At 47.1% G+C, this 26929-nt stretch overlaps 1 protein-coding gene across 1 annotated transcript in view; it reads right to left on the reverse strand.

Moving 5' to 3' along the window:
* Positions 1-7296: 7296 nt before the first annotated feature.
* Positions 7297-26929, reverse strand: part of Casq2 (calsequestrin 2) — a 62598-nt gene continuing 42965 nt past the window's right edge. The window contains exons 7-11 of the mRNA XM_052179627.1: positions 25635-25680; positions 20714-20768; positions 11481-11581; positions 9545-9619; positions 7297-8602 (exon numbers count right to left, since the gene is read on the reverse strand). Coding sequence (XP_052035587.1) covers positions 8369-8602; positions 9545-9619; positions 11481-11581; positions 20714-20768; positions 25635-25680 — 511 coding nt within the window. The 3' untranslated portion in view covers positions 7297-8368. The remainder of the gene's footprint in view (positions 8603-9544; positions 9620-11480; positions 11582-20713; positions 20769-25634; positions 25681-26929) is intronic.

Genomic DNA, 26929 nt, shown 5'->3' on the forward strand with positions numbered 1-26929 from the left:
ACAAAAACAAGACCAAAAAAGGGCAAACTTGGGTGGGGGAGGTTACTGCCAAAACTTCACTACCCAAGAAGCCTCCTGTGCATTTATTTAATGTAACTTTTAAAAGAAACAACAAATGATTAGTTATTGAAGTTGGGAGGGATGTCTCTCTGCTTATTTGAAGAGAGCCCTGCAGCAGAGACCGTATGACAAAAACGCAGCAGAACGTATTTCTGGGTAATGTTGGCTCTATATGGATCTTGTTACATCAGAAAAACATAAATAAAATCACTAATGTGAACTTACTAATATGTAACCTTATCATATCCCATTATAAATAAAACAAGCCTTGTTTTTAAGTCCATAGTGCAGTTCATGAGTGGTACTCACAGAGTCATGAGCTGACAGCTTTCGACTCCATTGAAACCATCTTTAATCAAAAGGGTGCTCAAAAAAAAAATTCCAATTGGGGGCCACATTTTGTGATTAACTTTTTTTGGGTTAGTGTATAGAGTGATAGATGTCATTGTGGTATTATTCTAATGAAAATTAATGGAGTCCCCATTTTGACAAAACATTGCATTTTGGCCAGGGAAGGGAAGCTGTTACACACCAGACACCCGCCCCTCCCCACAGTATCTCAATCCTTTCATTTGCAGGTGAAAAAGAAAGTTGGAAGAAGGAACTTGCCTGGTTGGTAAATGGGATTTCTGCAAGTGCTCAGAGTTGAGCCCCTCTGCCCGCTCTCCCCGGAAGCATGATCTAAGTGGTTTGGCATGTCTGGGTGTGGAGGAGGGACCTGGCGACACCAACCGTGCAGTGCGTGAGTGGGAACCTGAGTCTGAGAATTCCTTGGGAGAAAGGTCACTTCGGTCCCTTTGGGTTTATACTGCTTGCCCCTGTGGGAAGCCTCTCCACCAGGCTGTCCTGTTAGGATATATGACGACAACAACCCCAGCAGCCCTCCTCCCAGGAGAGCCCTAACCTGGCTGGCCTGGGCTGCTGCATCTGAGCTGCCAGTAAACTTGGTCATTTGCTTTCAACTTCTGCCTCTCTCTACTGTGCCTGACCAGGCCAGGAGACTTACTTGGCCCTTGGGCACAGGAGCTGAGTTGGCTCTTTTCTGTGGGGGAGCTAAGTTAGCCCAGCTGAGGTGTGATAAGCGATTGGCTGCAGCCCGATGGGGCTCTGGAGCCATTGGTCTGGCTCCTTGACTGTTCTCAGTTTCTCTCCCCCCACCCCCCCTACCCCATACCTACCCCTCGGACTGTGGGACAGCACACACATAAAATAGAGCCCCCGAGGGTCAGAAGGAAAGAAAAGCAGACCTGGTTTTCCCCTTCCCCAGCACCTGTAAGTTACATTTTGGTTGTGCTGTGGGAAGATGGATGGAGATGGAGAAATGGTGCTCACTCACACAGTCACGGCATTGGGCATTAAGATGAGATTCCAAGGGTGGACAGAGAGTGGAAAACTTCTGAAAGGAGCAAGAGCTGAGGACACTGAGCCCCGTTACCAATCCTGTCCCGTCTATACCTAACTTGCTTCACCTATGAAACGCACTTTCCTGGTGGAGTATTGCGGAATCAAGTTTCCCAGCACCATAGAGAGATTCCTGAAGCCCGAGGCAGTGCAGGCAAGGTGGCTTTCTCAGAAAAGACCAATGATTCATTCTAGGAAATAAAGACACTTTTGTATTAACTCCTGGGGACAGATGTAACAGCCTTCCAAGCTTTTATCTTGAGTCTCTGATTCTTTTGACCCTGAAACAGCATTCAGATAAAAGCATCTGAGCATGCAAATTGTCTGGCTTGGCCTGTCTTTCTGTCTCTCTGAGCATTCGAGCATGGCCAGGTACATTCCCTGGTGAATTCATTCATGTAGAACAGTGGTTCCCAACCTTCCTAAGGCTGCAACCCTTTAATGTCGTGGTAATTCCCAACCATAAATTTATTTTGGTTGTAATTTTGCTCGGTTATGAATCATAATGTAAATATCTTTATTTTCCCATGGTCTTAGGAGATTCCTCAGAAGGGTCATCCAACCCTCCCCCCAAAGGGTCATGACCCACAGGTTGAGAACTGCAGATGTGGGCACTGTCAAACCGCCAGCCTACAAAAACATCAAACAACAGACCCTGGCCTGGAGAATTAGTTATGGCATTAAGACACCTGACACGCAGTGACAAGTTCAGGTCAACTTGTATTTTAAGTACCGTAGCTGGAAGCATGCCGCATACCTCAGAGCCAGGAAGGAAGATATAGCCATTGCTTTGCCCCTCAGTTATAGACATGAAGGAATAGTCATGTAGTATGATCACTGTTCCTAAAAATGGGGCCACAAAAAAAAACCCCTCTAATGTTAATATCTTATTTTTATGAAGGTTGCTCCATGCTTTAACTTTGCAGTTCCTCTGGAACCCTGGAATTATGACCCACTTAACCAAAGTTCATTTATAAGTGGCCACAGAGTGCAGGACACCAGCAGGGATGCAGCGATAGCAGGCACTGTCCCATCCAGGGTATGATTGAACTCTGATGAGGACCGGACCAGAGATCCCTGGGCCAGGCCTTAGGGGAAAGGTTACCTCACAGGTACTTTTGCCAGCAAGGATTTTAATCTCTGAATTTTGAACCCAGCATTTATCCTCATCTGGTAGAGCCAACAATACAAAATAGGTAGCCGGAGACCATATTACTCTTGAATACTTTAGTGTTGTGCTTTGTAAGCGAGTAAGGCAGTTTTGACTTAGCCTGTACTTACAGTCAGCAGATATCATGCGTGTATGACAATGCCTGAATGTATGTTGCACTCTAACTGGACATTTTTGAACATATAAATGACTGAATTATGTGCGCAAGTCTCTTTGTGTCTGTCAGTAAGGGTTGTTGTACGAAATGGACTCTCATCATGACGCTGGTGAGAGGTTGGTGTCTGTCATGGACACACTGTACCTTGTATCCAATGTTATCTGGCTTTCTTTTGGTTCCTCCACTGATGCCGTCACCCCCTTCCAAACGAACTGTAAGACATTTTGCACATTAAAGATGCTATAAGCTTGGAAAAGAAATTGAGACCTCAGGTCGTATACTATCTCTCTTACTGATGTAAATATCTTAGTTTTAAGCTCTGCCCACTTTTCAGGGAACATCTTCGATCTTGATTTGATTTTCCAGGGGATCTCACACGTTCCTGTGGTAATCAAGGGACCTGTGGTTGAGAAGGAGGGCGGTGAAGGGCAGTGATGAGAGTAACGAACACCAACAGTTACTGATCATTTTATGGGGAGGGAAATTCTAAGTGAATATGTAGTGAAAGATGAAATCCTTAGATTCTAAAACCCGGAGAAGAAGCCAACCTTGTGAGTAAATAAAAAACAAAACAAAACAAAAACAACAACAACAACAACAACAAAACAAAAAAGACCTTTGAGAGGAGACGAGGAAAGCGGGAGAAACCTCTCATACACTGGATGGGGTATGAGATGTACCGACATCTGTGTTTGGTGATTTGTGGTACCTTGATAATTGATTTTAAATTATTGACTTACTTTAGATGACGGAACTAGATTAGCTGATGAAGAAATGTTGCTGCTTTCCGCCTCCTCACTCAACTACCCTTCCCCTGCATGGAATGTTGATAGCACACACATTCTTGCCAGCTGCATGGGCAGGGATCAGAGAAAGCAATCGACTCGAAGATACTCATCGTATAGATTAATGATAAGCTATTTCCTTGGGCCATCAGCCCAGATGCTCACAGTTCATAAGTTCACAAGCAAAGCCTGCTGGAAAACAATTAAAGCCACGTGCAGATGGGAGCCGAAGGCCCTTTTCTCTTTCAGTCATTTCCCGGGGTTGTAGCTGTAAAATATGGAAGAGTTTTGAGGATCTCAGATGATAAACTATCATATTAAAGAAGTGGGCTGCCTCCCAGAGCAAGAGGCAGGGCCTGCTGGCAGCCGAGTGCACAGACGGATCTCAGCTGTAGGAGAGAGGCGGCTCTCACCGTTTGTGCCAGTGTGCCATGAGAGCGTCCTGTAGTTCCACAGGATCGTGCTCCAAACTTAGAGATGACTTTTGGCTCTGCTTCCTGGGTCAATGTCCAAAGGTGTTTCTGCGGTCTAAGATTTCGTAATATTTCAGGAAATATGAAGGGGCAATTTTCAGAACTAAAGCTGGGTACTTCAATTTTTTTCCCTCTCTTGCTTCTCTGCTCAGCTGCCCCGTTTACAGCCTACTCATTCTTGCCTTCCCTAATCTATATGCAACAAAGTTTAGAGTCTGTTGGTCTATAGACTATTTAAAGCTGTAAGGTGTAATGGGTGAGTGGGTGAATAAGTACATGGAGCACACGCACCATCAAAGCCCCGACTACAAACTAATCACACGAGATTACATTGGGGGGCTGTCAGGACTGATGTCGGCCCCAGGATTATCACTCTGACTTGTGGTTATCAGTAGAGTTCAGATTATTAAAATATCACATTGGTTCCATAGGCTCCTCTTAATCCATCTTGCACATATTTGAGTCTGCTAAACGGCTGCGGTCATTCCGTTCCCACGTGACATGACACCTCCGTGCCCGTTCCTAAACCGCCCTCACAAAGGAGGGCTGTGTTTCTGGAAGACTTTGCTCACTTGAGGAAAAAGGTCATCCTACATTGCAAACATCCTTTCCAATCTGAGGAGGTTCTCTGGTCCTGTTTCTGTAGGAGTCTGTTACCCTAAGCTCATCCAGACAGCTGATGCCGTGCTGCTGAAAGCTTCTGTTAATATTCACTTTCAATAATCACTGGGTCTGATTTTGTGTATTTTTAATAGGGATAATAGCCATGAAGGTCAAGTTGGATCATGCTGACAAAGTTGTCACAAAATTTATTGCTTGCCTACCCAAATTTGGGCAGAGTGGAGATGAGTAAAACAGTCCATCTCCTGAGGTTGCTCTCAGATCTATACATGAGGAATGTGTACCAGTAAAAGTGAGGTTATGTGTCGTCTGCCCAAGATACAATAATGACTCCTCACAGGGTGACAAACACGAAGACCCAAAGACCCAAGGGGTCACAATCTCTTCTAGAAAAGACAGGATCTTTTCAAGTTCTGAGATGGAGTTTCATCAACATACACTGAAAGGGCTGCTTTGTTCCAGATAACAGGCTTAATCTTACTCTTCTTTTTAACAGGATAACAGATCTTGTGTTTTTAATTAGCCTACATTTTTAGTTTTGTTTGAGCTGATTATGACCCCAGAATGGGAAGATACATGGGTTCAAGCAATAAAAAGAGTTACTGGAAATTCACTTGAGTCTGTCTTCAGACATGCTCTGAGGGAAAAAGAATGCAGTGTTTTGGTTCTTAATGCAAATCCTTTTAAGTAAAAAATGAAGTGTTATCTGTGACCCTTCAGAGTGTTTGTGTAATCCTGAGAAGTTCCTTGAGCCCTCTATGCCTCTCTTTATTAAGGACAGTAACCAGACGAATCTTCTAATCTGCTGTAAGGATTAGCTGTGATAACATGGAAGGTATTTAGCATTGTACTCTGGGCATGCAAGAAAGCGCTCAATCCGTATCAGCTTAGAGGGCTCAGTACTTACATGGCACCATCCAGGCAGAACCAGATAGACTCCCAGAGATCCTAACACAGGAATATCAGAGCATAGTTTCAGCTTCACACATATTTCTAGGCCTCTGAGAACACCAGATCTTTCTGAGCTGAGAAACAGATCACTTTTGCAATGTACACCCTCCCCAACTCCTTGGCTACTTGAAAGTTTTAGCATTGAGACTTTGTGGGACTGATTAGTTTCCTGAGAGTTTGCTTGAGCTGTGGCTAGGCTTGGGTGAGTGGAACACAGCACAGCCTGCTTAGTTTGGTGAGAGGAGAAAATTATATTGAAGCCCTGCATTATAGACTGAGTTATGCATCCCCCGAATCATACATTTGAAGACAAGGCCCTTTCAGTTGATAATTAAAGTTAAATGAAGTCATAGTAGTGAGACCTTAATTTGACAGTACAGGCATCCTTCTAGAAGAGAATTATCTATCTACTACTATAGATCTATCTGCATCATCTCTATCTCTATCATCTCTCTGTCTGCCACGTGCAAACAGAATGAAAAGCCATGAAAAGAGCCCTCAGCAGGAACCAACACTGGCAACTTGGCATTGGACTAAACCATGGAAGGCAGACTTTTGCTGTGTAAGCCACCCAGACTGTGGCATTCTGTTGTGGGATGCATGTGAATTTCTTCAAAGACGTGTGCAGTGAAAACTTGATCTCCGATGCAGCTATATTCAGAGGTGTGGCTTTAGAGGTGACCAGATCATGAGGGGACTAGCCTCATCTCGGCCCACTGATGAGTTTCTAACTCTGCGGACTATTAGGAAACTGGAAAGTAGGGCACTGCAGGGAGGAACTCTGAGGGATAGTTTGGAATCCTGGCCCCTCCCTCTTTCTCTGTGATCCCTGATTGCAATGAGGCAAGCAGCTGCCTGTTCTAAGCTGCTGCTCCCTTCTGCCATAACTCCAGCTGCAAGCCATGGACGCAATCAAATCCTAAACTAAAACCTCTGATACTGTAAGCTGAAGTAAAATCCCCTCTTTTAAATTGTTTCTCTCGAGTATTTTGTTATAGCAACGGAAGCTACCTAATACAATGTGAGGCGCCTTTATGTGCCCTGTAAGCTCCACTGCCCAACACAGCTAAGCAATGACAGCTGCTTTGGCTGACCAATTTGTTCACATACTGACTCAATAAATAAGCTCTGCTTTGTGATGAGCAAAGTATCAGGTGCTTGGAATACAAAGGTGAGTCAATGTCATGTCTCTTGAAGCCTGTATTTAGTCAAAGGATGGCTGGGCAATGCATTATCGGTTCAATGATAAGTGCTGTGACCACGGGTGTGTACCCAGTGCCGTGGAAGCAAAGGTGAGCAAGGCACTTTCAGGCTTCTAGACAATGGCATAGGCAGGAATAGCACTCATCCAGGCTGGACTTCATGAAAAGGACAAGCTTAGTGGAGGAAAGGGGAATGGGTTCAGGCTTTGTTGTGTTGAATTTAAAGTTTTCAGCTAGAATCCAAGTGGATCAAACACTAAGGTCAAAGTCCAAAGACTAAGGGTAGAGACCCACAGTGGAGGTCACACACACAGATGGGTGTGGATGCTCGAGCCTGGACACATGGAAAAGCTCTGAGAGACACAGTGGGATGCTAACCTAGAAGGGCAGACAGAGGAGCAGAGAGGTAGAACTGGTGCCAGGCAAAACCAAACAAACTCCAAAAGACCGAGTAGGATCATCAAGATAGCCTCTCTTTTGAAAACACAAGTTTAATGTCCATTAGTTTATTACCATTCCATAAAAGGACTGCCCCAGTTTCAAAAACAACACCACACAGAGTCTTCTCCATGTTAACAGATTTCAAAAATAAATTAGAACACTTAGCAACTAAAACTTAAACTACCAAGCATGATGTTACTTTCAGACAATTCAAAAGGCACTTGGGGATTCTTTTTCATTCGGTGCCTCCGGGCATCGTGAACTCTAAATGGTCGCTGCCCTGGTCAACTGTGGGAGTGCTGATGAATGGGGAGAGTTAATTGACCATTGGCTAAAGCGATTTTAACTGAGAATGGGACAGCTCACTAGTGGGGACAGAGAGGGTGCATTCAGTTCTCAGCTCACTCTAGGCAGCCAGCAGACCCATCTGTCAGAGACCTAAACAGTGTCCATCAGAAAAATGAAAAGCCTTTCATCCTTCGGCCTCTCTCCTCTCTCACCGCTGGTGAATAATGAGGCTTGGCAATTAGTGGGATGTTCATTGAGCTAGATGACCCACACACAGCATCCTAATATTCCAGAAATGATGACAACACCCACACATTTCAAGGCATTCCTAGTTGCCATCTAAAGGCTTGGTGGGTCTGAGTTCACTAGGTTGGGGGACGGGGATTAGATAATCATGTGGCCTTCCTGGGCTCTGATTAGAAGGCCTCTCCCTGCTTGTGAACTAATAGCAAGTTGTCAGTTCTGTCACCATCTGAATCAAAGACAGTAAGTAAACTTGAGTAGAGGTGTCAGGAGATACAGTCCCCAGACTCCCAGAATTCCATGACCCCTGATTGTCTAGCAAAGAACAAGAGCTATTTGTTCCTCAGTGGTTAGAGGAAGTCAGCATGGGAATAGCTCCCCTTCTGGCCCTGCAGAGCGAACCTGCTGGGTTTGGAAAAGCATTCACTGAACTGTACCACTCCTGCCAAGAACGGACTAGAAAGAGATACTGGAGAAAGGAAAAGAGCTGACTAGGTGTGGGCACCACTGCTTGCTGCCCCTTGGGCTGTCTGTATGGTTGTAATGTCACTCATCAGAATCACCCCAGGCTGGAGCTATTCATCGTCATCATCGTCATCATCACTGTCATCATTATCCTCATCTGAATTATCATCGTCATCGTCGTCATCATCGTCATCATCGTTGTCGCCACCATCATCATCTTCATCTTCATTGTCATCATCCTCAGTGTTGATCTTTCCAGAAAGCACATCTTCAATCCAGTCTTCCAGCTCCTCGGCTGTGGGCAGGTCATCATCATCTGGGATCTCCATCCAGATACTGTCAGCCTACAACGAGGGACAGAACAAGCCAATGAGTACATGGTGGAGGCTGAGGTGGAGCAGAATTTTCCAAGGAGCTGTGTTGAGCGGGCCTCCAAGTCTCTCCTGCCTATCAGGAGTACACACAGATAGATAAATGGAAATGCCAAGTTGCAGAATGGGCTTGCCCAGTATTGTTTCAATAACAGTAAAAGGAATCTGTATTCTACTACCCAAGGGAATACATATGTGTGTACACAAAAGTAATTATTAATTAATTAATTTTCATTCAGATTTCAAAAGTGGTTCACAAAAGTCAAGAAATGTATAGATTGCTAGGGTACTTTCTAGGAGGCAAAAAGACATTGCTAATTGGCCTTATTCACAAAAGAATCTGCCTGTGCTAGCTGCAGTGGGCCCTCATTATAGCTCCTTCTTCCCAATGTTCACATCACTGAATCTGCCCCACTTCCGTCTTGTTGCATATCAGATGTCTGGACTGAGTCCACTCTGTCGGATCACCACACTAACCCTTTCCACCCTCAGGTCATCAGTCCTTCAACTTCTGTCAGGAGGTGTCCCTTCTGTCTGTGGACTGGGTGGCCGCTAGCATGGGCTTCTGGATATCAATCTCTTCATCCCCCTTAGGTAATGGTAGCTCTAGGGGTGAGTTGCCTGTGTAAGAAGGCCTTGTTCTTTAGCTTGGGATGAGGGTACAGAGAATGTTCTTGGGTGGAAAGTCCTAGGTCAATGAGTCAGGTTGGGCTAGCGCCACAGGCAAGGAAATGCACTCCCAGAGAAGATTGGGACTGGCTACAGCCCAGTCGTGGTCCATATGCAAGAGTTTGGAAAAGACCCAAGAGTTCATCTTGATGCTGCAGACACCTGAGTGATTCTGTGCTTCGGGCCCACATAGCAGCTGACAGGGCGGCTGAGACCGTCTGACCAGCCCTCGGTAAGAATACTCACATCTGTTACATTCACCACCCCGATCTGTGGCTTGAACAGGTCAATCTTGAAAGTCTTCTCCCAGTAAGCGACAAGCTGCAGCAACAAAAAGGCCAAGTTAGACAGTGGGCAGAGGGCTCTTTGTAGCTAGACCTGCCTGCCAGCCTACCAGAGTAGCCGCATAGCAACTGATTAGATGCCTGTGAAACAGCGGTGGACACTTAGGACATTGAAGGCTGGCTCCAGCATTAGAGCACTTTAAAGAATTAGGTAAAAGATACTATAGCACTAGCTGCGGCAACATAGACCATAAATGCTTCCACAGCTCTTAGGGAGACTACCCCAAAGATGGCAGATCCGAAATTATGACTCCATTCATTGACAGTTTGTAATGAAAATGCTGTTTCTTGTCGCCTCTGTTTCAATGTTCCATTCTTAAAAGCCCTTATCTGGTGCCTCCCTGCCACATGAGATGGCTGGGAGAACTCTGATAGGCTCTAACTTGGCATGAACCACAGATACAAGCCAAATGTCTTCAGCCCAGCACGGGCTCCATCTGGACAAATCTCTGGCTGGGGCAGGCTGACTGAGCTGATGGCATCCATAAAGCTAAGAAGATGGAGACGTTGCGGGACAGGGATCTCCCTGGTAAATGTGGGGACCTAAACACCAGACTGGGATGTTGGTGGATTTGGAAATTAGAACTGCCTGGAAATTGCCTGGGCAAGAACCAAAGTAGATGTAGAATTGCCCCAAAGAATGGGTGACCACTTACAAGCTGGCATAATGAAGCAGTCCAGGGAAACTGAATATCCCCAGCAGAAGTACACCAGCAGATTAACCCTGTGTGCTTGTATGGCCACGGCTTTCTTATGCTGACCCAGAATCATGCCATTGGCTTCAATTACCATGACAGTCTCTGCCTTCGGTTCACCCAATCTCTGTATGTATAGGATTTGATGTCAGCTTTCTCCATCCAATCAGTTTCACAAGTCATAACCTATGTATCTCACATCCAGAGAATAACCAAGCCTGTATAATCATCAGCAGTTAGCCTTACCAGAAACAATCAATAGACCAAGCTTTGACTTTGCTGTGAATCACAGTGGGGGTTAACATCCGTTTGGTTTAAAATCTCCAGGGGTTGCCCTTCTCCATGACTTAGGGATCAGAATAGCACCTAGTTTTAGGGCTGTTGAGGGAATGAGCTATGAGGACATCTTCAAACAAATAACTGTAATTCAGTACCTATGTGTTAGTCTCTAAAGCACTTGAAGAGACCCAGGTTCTACCTCATGCAGTATGGGGATCCTGGCTCCTGGTGCAGTGCTGACCCTGGCCAACAGGGGACATTTGTCGTCGCTTCCTCCACTGTCATCACTGTGTCCATGCATGGCATGAACTCCATGTACGGTGTCCAGAATTACAAATTAACAAGGCTTTCCTACTCCTGCTCATCAACACAGGCCAGCACCATGGTGGAAAATTTCTTGTGCCTTCTGAGGAGTTTATGACAAACAAGCCAGGCATGGCTTCTGTCCTCAGACTGGACGCTCCTTTGCTCCATTGGGTCCTTAATTCTGCACTTATTCCCTAATAATTTAGGTTGCTTCTAGAGTCTCAGGGAGATGTGGGCGGAGACACAAAGGGGCCATATATTTGCTTAAAGAAGGAATGTTTCTGGCCCCCTGGCTTGGCCTCTCCAGGAGTACTCACCTCTTGGTATCCCAGAAGTAAGGAGAGTAGTAAGTCTGGTCACCACAATAACCATACAAGGTTATAGGCTGTATTAAAAATATATGCACACACTCCGTATGTATGCAGTAACCTCTGGGCTTCTTCAAGCACATTCAACTATTTCAGTTTGTCCCTCATATTTGAAGGCTTTGTGCTAAATACAAATATGTGTGTTGAAGACTCCCAATGGTTTGGGGAGGCCTTGGCCTGGGCCACTTACCAGAGGAAAGTCATCTGGGTCAATCCACAAGATGCTCAAGTCAGGGTTGTCAGTGTTATCCTGGGCAACCTGCTTCAGGATCTCCAGGAACTCATAGCCATCTAAATAGGGTTCAAGAAACTTGAGTCACCCAGCGTGCACACCACTCCTCATGTGGAGCACGAGGGCATGGTATCTCCACAAGGCTTTCTTGGCCATCTGGTACATACCCTCAATTACAGACTGAGTCTATAAAATGACTCACATGAAGAGCCGCAGACACAAAAGAGCTTAGATGCAGAAAACAGTGGCAACTTGAAACAAAGAAATTGAAAGGTCCCAGGGAAAGGCCCCATTCTAAAGGAAGGGTCACTTTCATTTGTTCATCAGAAGATGAAAACTGAGTAGCTTTGGTGATCAAGGCCAGTCCCAGAGCAGTGGAAGCTGTCTGCCTATCCCCAATGATCCTGATTGTTCCAAGCACGTGCCATCCCTGGATTTCCTACAACATCTGCTCTACGGACCAAGAGCAACCTGGAATCCCCCACACCTTCAATAGGGTCGGCATCCTTCTTGCGTCCCACACTCCAGCACCAACCAGGTTTGGTGCACACAGCTTTCCCTGTCCTCTGTCAGCAGCTCTCTCTGCCCCAGAGAGGAGAGCTGAATCATAGGAAAAGCAGAGACAAGCCTTCCACACTTTGAGCCTAAGCCCTGCAGAATACAGGTTTTTTCCATAAGCAAAATTTCTGAAAGAACATTCAGTAAGTGATACTGTGAGCCCTGAACACACCCCCACACCCCACACCAAGCTAGAGCAGGGACAAGTGGTTTGATCCTGGTAGTTCCCTGGCAGGAAACATGCTGTGTGTGTGTGTGTGTGTGTGTGTGTGTGTGTGTGCTTATGTATGTGTATGTATGTATGCATATGTGTGTATGTGTGTTCGCATACACGTGAAGAACAAAGTCATGTATTTACATGTCTGCATGAAGTATCTCTGGAAGTTCAGGGAATCCAGAAGAGAACTCATACTTTGTTAAGCAATTAAATGAAGGAAAATGGAAAAATCAAGAAAGCCCTTAGCATGGCCCCCAGCACTCATGCAGGAAAGTCGTGTGTGAGCCACCAACAGCCAGTGCATCTTAGAACACGAGCAGAGATGTGATCAAGGTGGCAATTCTGATGGTGTCTCACAGGTAGGAGGAGGAGGTCTGGGTGACTTGCTTGGAATAAGGACCACAGAGCCAGGTGAACAACAAACTTCTCAACAGGGCCAGTGTGTGCAGGTGGCAATGATCCTGTCCAGCTGTCTGAGTACCAAGGTGTCTGGGTGGAGCAGAAGATTAAAGGAATATTATATACAAGAGTATGCTATGGCTCAAGTCTCCATCCTAGAGCAGGTTCAGACAGAGGGAGCAAAAGGGAGCAAAATTTGGGTTCTGCAAAAAAATAAAAAATAACATTTTTTTTTAAAAAAGTGCACTCAAATCCGTGTGAAACAAAAGAATTCACAGATGGCTTAATTTTCATGTTTAAGGTGTGCATGTGTGTGTGTGAAAAGAATGTTTTTCATGTTGTAGGGAAACCAAGGAAAGCTCAGATACTATCTATTCCCAGAACAAAATGAATACAGTTGACATGAATGGCACAGAAGCCACACTGAGATCCAAGGATAACCTTGGGGCATCAAGGCTAAGAAACTCTGTTTGCACATGCCTGTGGCTCTGGGGGTTTTTATTCACTTTTGTGTTGCACACACATGGCTCTTGGGACCAAGTGACCTCTGTGCCAATCACTTAGACTGTCACTTAAGGCAATACCTAAGCTACCACCTTCCCTTGTGAGTAAATGGATTGGTGACAGTAATAGCTACCTGTTTTAGAAATTGCTTTTACATTCACTTGGCTATCTTCTGTGCATGTACATATCTGTGGTTCAGGTGGGAGAGTTTGCACATGTGCCACATTGTCATCATGTGTGCAGACACCAGAGGCTAATCTACTGTCTCTCTTCTCTGCTTCCATAACTTGTGTCCCAAGATTTGAACTTGGGTCATCAGGATTAACAACACGTGTCTTTGCCCACTGAGCCATCTTGCCTATCGCTGTAGTAGCTATTTCATATGATGGTTGTACATTAAATGAATGTCTCTGAAATACTTAAAGTCTGACACAGGAAGGCTCAGTCGGGAGTTTCCCTCAGGAATCTGTGGTCTTATGTCTGAATGCAAGGGAGCAGCTGAACACCACCACTAAGCCCAGTCATTCGTTTCTTCATTCATAGGTCAGTGGGGTCACCTGGATTCCAGGAGAAGGTTAGACAGATGCTCACAGAAAACTACCCCACGAGACAAAACATCAGGAGGTGGTGGAACATCAGGAACATCTGGCTCCTGCTGTTCATTTACAAGTTTAAATACTTGTAAAGCAAGGGCCTGCTTGGGCACTCTTAACTCATGACTTGCTGGCCTCCACCCACTTCATTCCTCAGCCTTGAGTGGACCTAGGCTTCTTGGTTAGGCTTCAATGGCTACTTATTCTTCTTCTGGGGGCTGGAGAGAGGGCTCAGTGGTTAAGAGCATTGAGTTTAAGAAGTTTGATTCCCAGCACTCTCCTGGCAGCTCACAAGTGTCTGTAACTCCAGTTCCAGAGGATATGGCGCCCTCTTCTGGCGTCTAGAGCACAAGGCACACAGGTATACAGACATAGGAGGCAGAACACCCACATATAAAATAACAAAACAGTGAGCAAGGCCAGAACAGTGGTAACGGTTCCCCTGGGTCTCCCTCTCTCACCAGGGGCTGGAGCGAGAGCCTTGTTTCCCCTTTGTCAAGCATGGTGATCCCACGAGTGGGACCCCTGGAGTTATGGGAGCCAGTAAGGGTCAAGTGAATATGTTTCCTATATCGGTGATCTAGATAGGAGGCCTTCTTAGAGTGTGACCATCTGCCTTTCAGAAGCAAGAGCCCATAATGTGAAATAAGTGGGTAGAGGGGAGGGCGCTAGCTGAAGACTTTGAGGCTTGAAGTTGTCTAGCATCGACACTAGAGGTACATCCAAAGAGGCCCCAAGGAACTCAGTGTCCCCAGTAACCAAGCTGGTGGAGAGCTCCACGCTGATAAAAGACCCTACCCATCTCTCTCTCTCTCTCTCTCCTTTTATTTCCAGGGTAGGTCCCCCTGCCCCTCCCAAAGTCTGACCCCAGAGCTGTTAATCCTAAACTGAAAAATCTCCCTTTCTGCACTACCTTCTTTGATGGACAGAGTCTGCCACCTGCCACAGCCCCGCCCTTATGGGCGTTTATACTGAGCTCTTCTGGACTTGGATGTTTCTGTTTCATCTTTGTGCTTGTCTGGTTTGTCTGTGTGGAAGATTTTAATGCCTTCACTTTCCAGAGAGCTGGAAGGAGGCGGCTTACTGCTGTCATCCATGAGCAAGCAACAGAGTCTGGAATCTAACTCAGGTCTTCAATCCATACCCACAGTCATTCGCTACCTGTCCTCCCTCTGAGATCCTCCCTCTGAGGTTCTCCCTCTGAAGTCCTCCCTCTGAGGTCTCAGCATTCCTACCGCATCGCTGCCAGCTTCCTTCCTCCATTCTGTACCTGAGATTCCCAAGCCCTCTGTGAAACGTTGTCCTCAGGGAGGCCCAGGCCAGGCCAGAGAGATGTACATTGTGGCCTTGATGCTGGGATGGGAGTGGGGTAGAGGGGATCAGGGGCTGCCTCTGCTCCTCTGACAGAGAAATTAAAGCAAAGTCCTGGCGGTCCTGATTCTGAACGGGCTTCTGAGCTGTGCCTGCTGTGGGTAGAAGGTGGGGTAGGGATTGGTCAGTGGGGTAGAAAGTCAGTGCAGTGATACTTTGAAGAACCATGGAGTCCCCAAGATGGCCTAAATACAGAAGAAGGCTGTGGGAACTGCACTTCCATCCCAGGCCCTAGACTGTAGGTCTGTGAGTTCAGGACCCAGGGCTGAGGTGTGTGTGTGTGTGTGTGTGTGTGTCTGGCCAGGTTTCCCATGGCAAACAAGTGGCCTCTGGGAATCACATCCCTGTGGGAAGAGAACCCGGTCATTATCCTCTCTTGTTTCCCTGGCAAAGGTTGCTGGGAATGAGCCTGCACCAGGCCCCAGGGGACCAGTTCTAGGTCACTCACGGCCATCGAGGGAAAGGCCCCTTTTGCAGAGGTGATTGTGTCTCAGACCAAGCTGCGGCCCAGAGTGAACAGGCCCTTTATGCTACCCACTGTGCCCTTTCCTCCCAGCCTCCTCTGTGTTGCTACCTATGTTCAATACACACAGACTAAAAGATGCCCTTCCTGACTCCACATTACGTGCAGCTGTGAACTGAAGGGTCTCTGTCTGTGGTCCTACTATGGGATCCTGCCATTGTCCATGTGGCTGGTGGGCAGCTAGGCAGGCTGAAGGCCAGTTTTACCCAGCTTAGACGTTGTCTCGAAGGACCTGTTCATTTCCTTAGGTGTGTTTTAAATGCCTCTGAGCTACAGACCCAGAGCCGGGGTTGAGACACAGAGGCAAATAAAGCAGGACGCTGGGGCCCTCTCTCCAAAAGCCCCCTGGGTTCTTAATTGTATGGCATTCTCCCAAAGCAGATTTCGGTAGACTTGGCCTTCTGAGAAGTGGGAGGGAGCCACAAGGCTGGGAGCTCCCCATTTCAAAGAACATCTGCTGCAGCGAGATGACCAATCAGAATAAAAGCCACAGCAGGACGTTGTGGCTTTAAAAATGAGCCTTAGCAGGTCCTGCGTCTCCTTACCAGCATCTCCTACTCTTTGGATCCCAGAATTGGTGTGAAAAAAAAAATCAAATGATACATTTTCACAGTACAGAGGCACATAGAGACAGAGGAATGGACTGCTGGGCTGGAGTTCCAGTTCTCCCACTGACTGTTCATGAGAGCTGGGGTGATGTTTATACCTTCCCCGTACGCATGCTCCCTCTATATACAGGGAATACGAATAACATCCAGATGTGCAGAGTTAGTATTTGCTGGGTGTGCAAGTACCTTCAACACCCAGCAATAATCAGATAGTGAGGTTAGCATATCAAATTTAAACTTATAAAGCTCCAGGAAACACTTAGTGCTCCTATTTGAGATACTCTGGCTCCAATCCATTTTTTTGCAAGAATTCCAGGTCAGGAAAAGCTCAGGTGCAGCAGGGCTTGAAGCATCCTTCCAGGGCCTGTTGCTAAATCTGATCCGTGCTTGTAGACAGCAGCCACCCTCGTGTGTCTAGCTTGTTAGTGTGAATATTCCCAACGCCCTTGGAGGGTTTCCATCCAGCGCGCGCTCATGTAGAAACGCCGCGTGGCAAACCTTTCATCAAATATCGTAAAGAAGATGTCAACCCGATACAGATGCAGACGCATCTGGGAGCAGGAAGGAAGAATCTTTCATTTTCAAACCTGTCACAGAGTTCTGCTCTGAGCAAGTGCAGCCTAAGAGAAGATGCATGCAGAGAAGAGTGGGGTGTGACAGTCAGCCAGGGAGCGTCCTCATGGCCGTCCCAGCCAGGCCGGCCTATAGGCACAAAGATGAAAGCTCACAGCAACAGAAGCCTGCAGCTCATGCTACAGGGCCCAGAGAGTGCAAGTGGATTCTTGTCAGAGAGAACCTCCCTGCTCTTAGCCCTCTGGCTGGAAAGGTCCGAGCTGGAAGGAGAGTTCTTGGGGGCCAGGTCACTGCATAGGCAGGTGCTGCCGCCCTGCTGTAACTTCAGTCTGCATCTGGGAACAACAGTGGGCCGGAGGGGATGGCTCGTCATGAATGGGACCCTCAAGCTGCTAAGTGGCTCAGCTCCGGTCTCACTTCCTTGACTTGGTCTTCTGGTCTACCAGCCCTTGCCCCTTCTCCACAGCCCTGTGGCAAGGCCACACAAGCTTGGAACCTGCCGCCAGCTGGGTCACTGTTGGGAAGTGGTATCAGAGAGAGGACCACGCCCAAGGGGAGCCCTCAGCAAACATCAACTCGCTTTCCTACCACGCCCCTACCCCTGTAAGCTTGGGCACACCACTGAGCTGTCTGTGTCGATCCTTCCTGTGGTTCAAATGTTGAAGGCAGAGAAGGACAGCACGGAGGGAGGGGGCACACTGAGTGATCTGTGGCTGTCGGCTGTTGTCTGAGAGATGCAGAAGGCTGCCTGCCTGTGGTAAAGGGTGCAGGCTAGGAAGCCAGACAGCCCTCACTCCATTGCAGTGCTCCTCAATCATAAAAGGAGACTTAAAATGAAACCTTCCTTGTTCAATTGTTTGACAGTAACAGTCATCAATGCCACCTTTGCCGTTACTCCTGGTGCATATGGCTGTCATAAGGGCAATGTCAACCTTGGCTTAGCGACACTGGGCACTGTGGTCTAGTTAGCTAGTCTTTAAGGTTACTTTCTTCCAACACAAGAATAATAAATAATAATAACCACACACATATCACGGAGTAGCCTCAGGATTAACATGGCTGTCTCCTCACAGCTCTTCAGCACGAAACATCTGCTCTCCCAGACTTAGCACCTTCCTCTTTCAGAAAGTGGGTGCAGTCTGGTTAGGCCATAAGGTTGTGGGTGACCTATTAGCAAGAGGAAAGGAATCTGAATAACTGTTTGCCAGAATGCACTCTCCAGAACCACAACCAGGCCTCGGGGCCCCAGTGTGCACGCCACTGGCCAGCAGGTAAACGTTACCTGACCACAAAGCCAAGGGGAGGGACTTTTGTCAGAACAACATTCACTGTTCAGTCGGAGGCCTGACTGTGAAGGCCCCCTGCCACTGAAAGGCCATGTTCCTGACCTCACCTCCCAGCATAGCTCTGCTCGCTCCCCAGGGACAAGCCTCAGCTTGGGATCTGGAGAAAAGGCAGAGCTCCAGGGCCCAGGGGTGTTTGCACAGGGAGGAGGTGGAAGCAGTTTCAGAAGCTTGATTCATTACTGCGGCAATCTCTGTCAAACAGGTTTCTGCAGTTCAGGGAGGCCTCTTTGTCCTATTGTTCCAGACAGCCAGACAGGCCTCCCTGAAACCCCGCAAGGGGGCAGCGGGTGGGAAGGAAGCCCCCTGGAGTCCGGCCAGCAGGCAGCTGCCAGCAGCAACCCTGATCACACAGCACCGAGGCTCCCATTCAGTCTGATGAAGGCCTGTAAACCTGGGGAGCTGAGGGGGCCAGATTTGTAAAAAGCATCTGACCTACAGTAAAAACAAACCCCCAAACCTAGATCCACCCCCCTGGGAACATTCCCACCGCTGCAAGTGTATGTTGGGAAACCTGGCACAGTCACGGACATTTGAAAGACTAGCTTGAAGGTCATTTGGTTTTGGTGCAATAGAATATTACTCAATCTTTAAAATGGCCAAGTACTACTAGATATTTTCATAGATATTATATAGTATATGTGTGTGTATATTACATATTACATGTATATGAGATATATACTATATATCATGCTAAAGAAAAGATGCCAGACACAAATGTCCATACATTATATGACTCCATTTAAATGAAATATCTGGAATGACAGACCAATAATAAACAGTTAGTGGTTGTCATCCGTGGAACAGGTCGACAATGGAAGTGACTCCTGGGTGTTGTTGGTAAAGGTCTGAGGTAAGGTGGTGCTGACATCTGCACAGTGTTGGGAGTTTAAAACCCACTCAGATACTATGTTTAAAGAGTGACTGTTTTTATGCTGTGTGAATTGTCTTGATTTAAAAACAAAATTACATAGTTAACAAAGATCTAAGTACTTGCTCCGACGACGACGTTCACTGAGCACCTGCCCTGTCGAGCCACTGTGAGCAATCAGGTTTGCACTGACGGACGAGCCAACGGGTCCCTTCTTCACAGTGTCTCGTTGACGGATGAGCCAACGGGTCCGTTCTTCACAGTGTCTCGTATTCCTTTGGATTGAGCTGAACCTCTCCAGCTCTCGCTTTTTTTCTCTCAAACTAAAATCTTTTTAGTAGGTTTGGGTTTGAGGGGTTTCATTTTGTTTTGTTTTGAGACAGGGCTTCATGTAGCCCAGGCTAGTCTTGGGTTTGATGCATAGGTGAGGATGACCATACATTTCTGATCCTCCCACCTCTACTGAGGTTACAGGTCTGGTTTTGCACTGCTGGGAATGGAGTCCAGTGCTTCATGCGTGCTAGGCCAGCCTGGCCAGTCCTGGTCTGGATCTCTGCTGGAGCGCTTCTCTTGCTGCTGTCCTACAGCAATGGCTGAGGTTGCTGAAGAATACCATGTAATTCCACATTTCCCAGAGCAGTGGTCCCTAAGACTGATGCTCCACTGTGACTTGCCCCAGAGCAGAGCCCATGAAACCACAGGTTCTGAGGTGTTGTCTGAGGTGTCTTAGTCTGAGGCAGGCTAAGGTGGCTTTGCTGTCATAGCTGCATACCTGTCAGGTTGGTTCTGCGGCCCTGTTCCAAATCTTCATGACCAAAGCCTGCCAGCTAGAGTACCCTGACCGAATTCTGGAAGGTTCCAGGCCTCCCACAAGGCCCTCCTGTGTGCACTCTCACCTTCCCCGGGGAGGACTGTTTGGGGATCACCGTCATAGGAGCCGCCATTTTGCCCCTTTCACAGCTCATTGCTCTCTCCCTTCTCCTTCATGGCGTTCATAAGAGGGAAACCAGGGCAAACCATCCACAGTGCAAGAATAGCAATGTTTCCCTTCCCCTGGTGAGGAGTCCTTGGCACTCTGTGAGCAGGCTGCTTGCTCTACCCTGGCCTCAGTTTTTGGCAGATATCTTTAGGCCATTCCTAGGCACAGATGGTATTTTGGAGAGGAGCACATATATTTATCACTATGTTAAAATAGGATTGGTTTATATAGGTTTGGTAATAAACTGACAAACATTTAATGTGAACAGAAACAATACACACACACACACACACACACACACACACACCCTCTGTAAGACCATATGTTCCATATGTGCTCATTCCCAAGTTGAATATCAGAACACAAGGGTCTCAAGTTGCCCACGAAAGCCTTGAACTGCTGAAGTTCCTGTCCCCTCCCCAAAGCTGCACACACCTGCACACCCAGCTGTGTGGCTTTCCTTGAACTTCCACAGTTCCCTTAGCTGAGTTTACCACTGAAGACACGCTCCTACCTTCCCAGTGATCACTATATTGCAATTGAACTGGAACCATGATCCCTTGGAAGGGTGAGAAGTCCCTGCCGATGAGGGTTAAGCAGATTTGGTGCAGGGTGGGAATGGGCTGGGGTGGGGGTGAGGAAGGTGTCCTACCTGGGTCACTCTTCTCCGCAAAGGCCACAATGTGGATCCCATTCAAGTCATCTTCCTGAAAGAGAAAAGAATCAGCATTTCCTCTTAGGAAGAGACACGATGCGTGTTAGGGCCAACAATGCGGAAGCTGGCAGGGGTAGGAGACGGGATGGACAGGGAATAGACACCCAGGCACAAAAGAGCAGGACAGGCACACAAAGAGGAAACAGATGCTGGCGAGTGGTGGGTAGCAACACATGGAACTTCAATAAGGGACTCAGATCAACGGGTTTGTAAGACAAAACAACAGACACAAGAGTTAGCAATAAATGTGTCTCACTCCTGTAGTCTGGCGAGTCCCAAGAGCAGCGGCAAAGGAAAAATTGGGGAGAGCATGAGTCTGGCTTATCAGAGTCTCCAGGGGCAACAAAAACTCTGGAAACAGCTTGATTGAATGTGACAGTTTCAAGATACTTCTGCACATGTGAGTTTTGAGGCTCCCCACCAGGAGTTATCACCAGGGATGGACCAGATTACAGGGACTTCTGAGTATGGCTGGCAGATCCTAAACCCTCTGAGGGTAGTAAGGAGCCCTCAGCTCAACTAGGGATTTGGGTCACTGGTATTTACACAAGAGGTGAAGATTCAGCCAATGACTCTGTTTGGGAATGCAGAGCCCATAGAACAAATCAGTAATACCTCCTGATTTTTGTGTGTATGAGTGTGTTTGCCTAGATGTATATGTCTTTGCACCACATGTATGCATGGTATCCAAAAAGGCCAGAAGAGGGTGTTAGATCCCCTGGAACTAGAGTGACAGGAAGCTGTGTGTGCCCTGATATGAGTATTGGGAACAGAAGCCAAGTCTTCTACGAGAACAGCAAGTGTTCTTAACCACCGAGCCATCTTCTCAGCCCTCCACAGGAGCATTTGTACGAATGCGATGTGAGGAGCTCCGAGGAGAGGTTGGAATGTGGGACTGTGGTTTGAGGATGTGTCCTGGGAGGGAGGGAGTGCCAGGGCAAGGAAAACAAGCTAGGGACCATGTCGGGTAGCAAAGAGCGTTTCCTATCTGCACAGCTGGGGCAGGGAGGCCGCCTTCATGTTGATTATGACGGGGGAGGGGAGATGAGAGCTTGGAGCAGCCTCTTGTATAGGAAGTGTGACCCTCTGGAGACTCCATATGAGATGGAGAAACAAAGCCAAGTGCATACCCATGGCAGCTGCCAAGAGAGAGGTATTCACTGGGAAGCCTAGTGTCATGACAGAGTCATCCTACCGGGGTGGGGACCCAACCCCCTCCAACCCCATTTCCATTTCGATTGAGTTTAATGCTACTGCAAACCTATCTAAATGCTAATTTTTCCCCTTTGAGTTTGGGATGAACAAAAACCTCCAAAAGTTCCAAGATAGATTAAATAGAAAATATTATTATTAAAAACAAGAGTGGGCTCTGCGTGCGTCAGATTCCCTGGGGAATTGAATGTTACAGACATATATGTGTGTGCACCAGGTTATTAGGAAGACTCAGCAGTGACCAAAAGGAGTCTGAGGCTCGCCTGCCGTACATTTGCCATTACCGCCAGACAGACTATCCCGATCAGGTCTCATTAGGCGGTCCCATGTCTCTGTCGCCTGCCATCAGTTGGAACCGAGCACCCGTAACTGTGTGAAGCAGGCTTCATTTCTGCCTGCCCTTCCAGAGTGCACTTGGAAATTGGTTTTAGAATGAAGAATCCATATTCATTTTCTGACAGGCTGTTCCAAGTATCAGCTGTCATTTCTCTCAGATGAGATGGGTCCTGGGTGGAGCACTGTGACGGACGTACAGAGGGGCTCTCTGCAAGCATCTCAGGGATGAGGGGCAGGAGCCTGTATTGGACACCTGTGAAGATGCGAGGCCTGTGCTAGGTGCTGGGATTTTTCTTCAGTAAACCCATGATGTAATTATCTGTGCGCAAGCCCATGAGTCAGTTGCTTGGTGAGAATCAGTGTATACAGGGAGAAAGAGTGCCAAGGGACAGGGTGCCAGGTGTCCAGAAGTCTGCCCTCTGTAGTTCAGTCACCCAACTGGCCTTTAGAGAGTGCCAGTCTTGAATTTTTTCCCCCTTTCTTTAGTTTTCAAAGCAGCACGTTTCAATGTGTCATGGAAATTCTCCTTTGTTCATTTTGCTTTTTATTTTATTATTTTATTTGAGACAGGGTCTCACCATGTTTCTCTGGCTGACCTAGAACTCCCTATGTAGACCAGGCTGGCCTCAAACTCACAGAAATCCCCTATCTCTACTTCTGAGTGCTGAGATATCTCCCCACTCCCAGCTGGAAGTTGTCTTTTGAATTGGAGGAATCTTCCCTCCTCAGCCGAATGATAAGCTCCCTGGCAGAAAAGTCCCCAAAATGGCAGCACTATCTACCACTGGCCACAGAAGAACTGGTGAGGTCTGTGTGTATGTCTGTGCACGACATGAGTGCAAGTAGAACCGGTAAGTTCTTCGTGAATCCCTGGACTCTGAATTGCAAATGCACATCGTGCTCCTATTCGATACTTCAAGAATCCCAATGACCAAAGCCACAGACCAAGAGGAGACCTTCTTACGATTGGCTGGCTCTGTCTAGCCCAAAGCCCTATGCTGGGCCATCCTGTGTCATACACTGGGTAACTTATTAACAACAGGAACCCAGGTAGCTTATGCCTTACTGTTCCGGGGGTGGGAAGCCCAAGGCACCCTCCTCGCCAGTGAATTCTGTGTCAGATGAGGGCTTGTTTACTCTTTGGTCTTTTGAACCATTTCTTTTTCTTTGTTTGTTTGTTTGTTTATTTATTTGTTGGATAGCAACTCCTTAAATAATCCCAGCTGGCTCCAAATTCTTTGTGCAACCCAGGCTGGCCTCAAACATATCAGTCTCCTGCTGCAAGCACACGCGTGATTCACTAGGCACAGCCTGGGACTTCTTTCATAAGGGCAACACTAACTGCAATGGCTCTGACAGGGTGACCGCTGAACGTCCAAAGGCCCCATGTTTGGCGTCATGTTTTCAAACTGTGGATTTGGGTGGGATACAGATGTAGTCCGTGGTACCAACAGTGAATCCCACTGTTTGAATCTCAGTGCTGCTGCGTTCTGTGAATGTGCATAGAGACGATAAAAGGATCCTAAGTATGCAGCGGCCGTGCACCAGACTCCAAAGAGCAGGGGCTCCGGGACCCTCTACACTCTCCTGCAGATTCCTCAGCTTTTTATGTGTTCCTGCCATACAATGGATGTCCTGGCATTATTATTGTTGTTGTTGTTATTGTTATTACTACTACTACTACTACTACTACTACTACTACGTGATTATGATGTGGGAAAGGGAGCAGGCCACAGCATGCTTGTGGAGGCCAGGGAACCTTGTGGACTCAGTTCTGTCCTTCCACTTTTCCATGGGTCCTGGGGGTTCCCAGCTTCCCAGGCCTGGGCAACAGTTGCCTTAACTAGCTCAGCCTCCCTCTCCCCCTGCACGGAGGTGTTATACTTTGAGACTATTTCTTCTGTTCAGCCCTTAGTATTTGAATCTGGGAAAGCAGCATTCACTTTACTAACTCTCTTCTTAACCCAGTGTGACAGATCCTTATGAACATAACTTCTACCAACTCAAAAGAGCCCAAGTCTATAAAACTCTGACTCACTGAAAAAAATGGAAAATATAGCAATACCAAGAAGAAAGGAGTGTTAACAACTGCTTACCAGCTATGTTACCACTGTTCCTATTTTATTCTATCTTCTTCACTTCTATTGAAATCTCTCAGACCAAATGAACAGATGTAAAGAAAATGAGATATAGCCCCCTTATGCAATGGCATTGCCTTGGGGGTACTAATGGAAGGCTCTTTGGTCCTGTTTTATACATTATTCTTCAATACAGTAGACAGAAGAGTCCTTCAGAAGAAATTTCTGGAGCAGGTGAGATGGCTCAGCAGGTAAAGGCACTTGGCACTTAACAGATGACTTGATTTAGTCCCTGGTACCCACATGGTAGAAGACAAGGAGCAACCTTTATGAGTTGTCATCTGACCGTTATATCTTCACACATGGGCACCAACACCACAGTGTCAGCCTGTGGGGACACGGCCACTTTAGGAAGAGATACTGGAGAAGATATAAGACTTGGGTCCAGACAGCTTTGAACCCCAAGAACCCATGCTTATTAGTCATGTGTTCTTGAGTAGTTAACCTAAGATGGTCATAGTTTTTCTATGTGTAAAATGGGCTAAAATAGTATTTGCCCTGCATCGCCTTGGAGAGCGGGCTGGTCTAAGTGAAGGGACACCAGCAATGGCCTAGAAAGTGTCCCACAGATTCTGCTTGTTTTTGTTCTTAGACACTACTTGAAGCTACATTGGACATGGGGTGGGTCTCTGAGCTTTGGAGTCTGTCACGTTCTAGGACGCAGACCTAGTGGAGGGCTGAATTCACTTTCTACTGTCCTCAGCTGATATGTTTTAAAAGCTGTCATTCACTAACCAAGCCCCTCCCATATCCTGGGGATGCCATCCCACTTGTTCACATGAAAAGCCTCAGTTTTAACTGGGTAGATAAAAGTCAAAAAGACTACGTGCAAGATAAAGACACAAGGCTGCTCAATGGCAAATGCTGGACTTGAACCCAGGTCTCTATGACCTTGTAGACATGGGCTTCTTCCACTAAGCTGCCCTAAGTCTCTGGTGTCACATGAGTGGAAACCGGGGACTAAGGGAAATAACTCTGAATAATATTACCTGGTAAATAGTACTCAGGAGGATCATACTGGATCCATGAAAACATGGGCTTTATATGAACACGAAGCCATCTGTGTTTCCAATACCACACTCCCTAGATGTCTACCCCACTCAGAAAGACTTCATAGTCAGAGGACACCCTTCTTGAGTGACACACACCACAAAACTTTGTCATTTTCTTACCCATGTTTCAAACATGTCCTCTGGGCGCAAGCGACGTAGGGTGGGTCTGAAAAACAGAGAAGTGTCCCTGAGTAAGGATCACCACAGCAGAAACTAAGCCTCAGCCATGCAAATAAGACGTTGGCTCCTCTGCTTGAGCCTAAGGAGCCCTGACTTCGTCTCTGCCCCACAAGGAAGCAGAGATTTCCCACCAGCCCTGTCAGGAGAGAGCTAGGCCCAGACCCACTCAGCCCAGTCACAGCCTTCTTAGATCCAAGGCACACCAAGGGTATGGGGATGATCAGAAGGAATGGAGACGGCGCCTTCCTATTGACCTCTCCTCATTGATAGAGACCATTGCTGAAAAAAGTCCAGAGCCAATCAAGAACAAGGAAATGGGACAGACAACAATTATTGAAATATAGAATGCCAGTTTTTGTCATCAGGATCATCCATGAGAAACACAACAGATGTCACGTTTACCCTTCCAGTGCTGATTCTCTTCAGGGACAAAGACTGTCCGGGCATAGGGACCGGGGTGCTTCAGGTTCAGTGAACACATTTGTCCATGATATGGAGGGAGGAGAGGTGATGTGGACCCACTACCATGATCCATATTCCCAAAAAGCTCTTCCCTCCAGAGCAGAGGCAGAGGACTCCAGCTGGTAGGCCAGCCCAGGCCAAGGCCTCTTGTTTGTGTAACTAGACCTCGCCACACCCATCTGTTTGCACATGAGCAAGCGAGCGAGTGGGGCTGCTTATACTACCGAGCCCAGAGCTGAACAGCTGCAACAAAGGCCATTTGCTCCCAGAACTGAGTAAATATTTACTATGTGGGTTTTTCAATGAAGAAGTTTGTGGATCCCCTGCTAGAGATGCTGTGAGTCTAGCAAACATCCCTATCTTATGAGTTGTCTGTAGAATGTGTGGAATGTCTCCGGTTATATCACTTAATTATTCAGACTCATCTCACGGCTGTGATGTTGGGAGAATAATAGCTCCATGGGTTGGGGAATAGCCAAAGTTGCTCCCATAAAGCACCTGGAATATCGTTCCACATACAGGAAGTCGTCACCGAAAGCATAGAGTTTCATCTGCACTAGAAGAAGGTGGTCTAACCCTACCTGCAAGTGTAGAGCCTTATTCAGAAGTGGTAACACCCTTGACACTGGCCGATGACTGGCAGAGCCACATTGGCCAGTTTCGTCCTCCTGGGTATCTTACTCTACGTTGTTGCTCTTTGTGGATCTGGACTGTCAACCCCGAGAAGCTCTTACCCATTACCTGGACCTGCCACTCAGCCATGCCATCTCGAG

Source organism: Apodemus sylvaticus, chromosome 4 (genome assembly GCF_947179515.1).
Source record: "Apodemus sylvaticus chromosome 4, mApoSyl1.1, whole genome shotgun sequence".
NCBI classification, from domain to species: Eukaryota; Metazoa; Chordata; class Mammalia; order Rodentia; family Muridae; genus Apodemus; species Apodemus sylvaticus.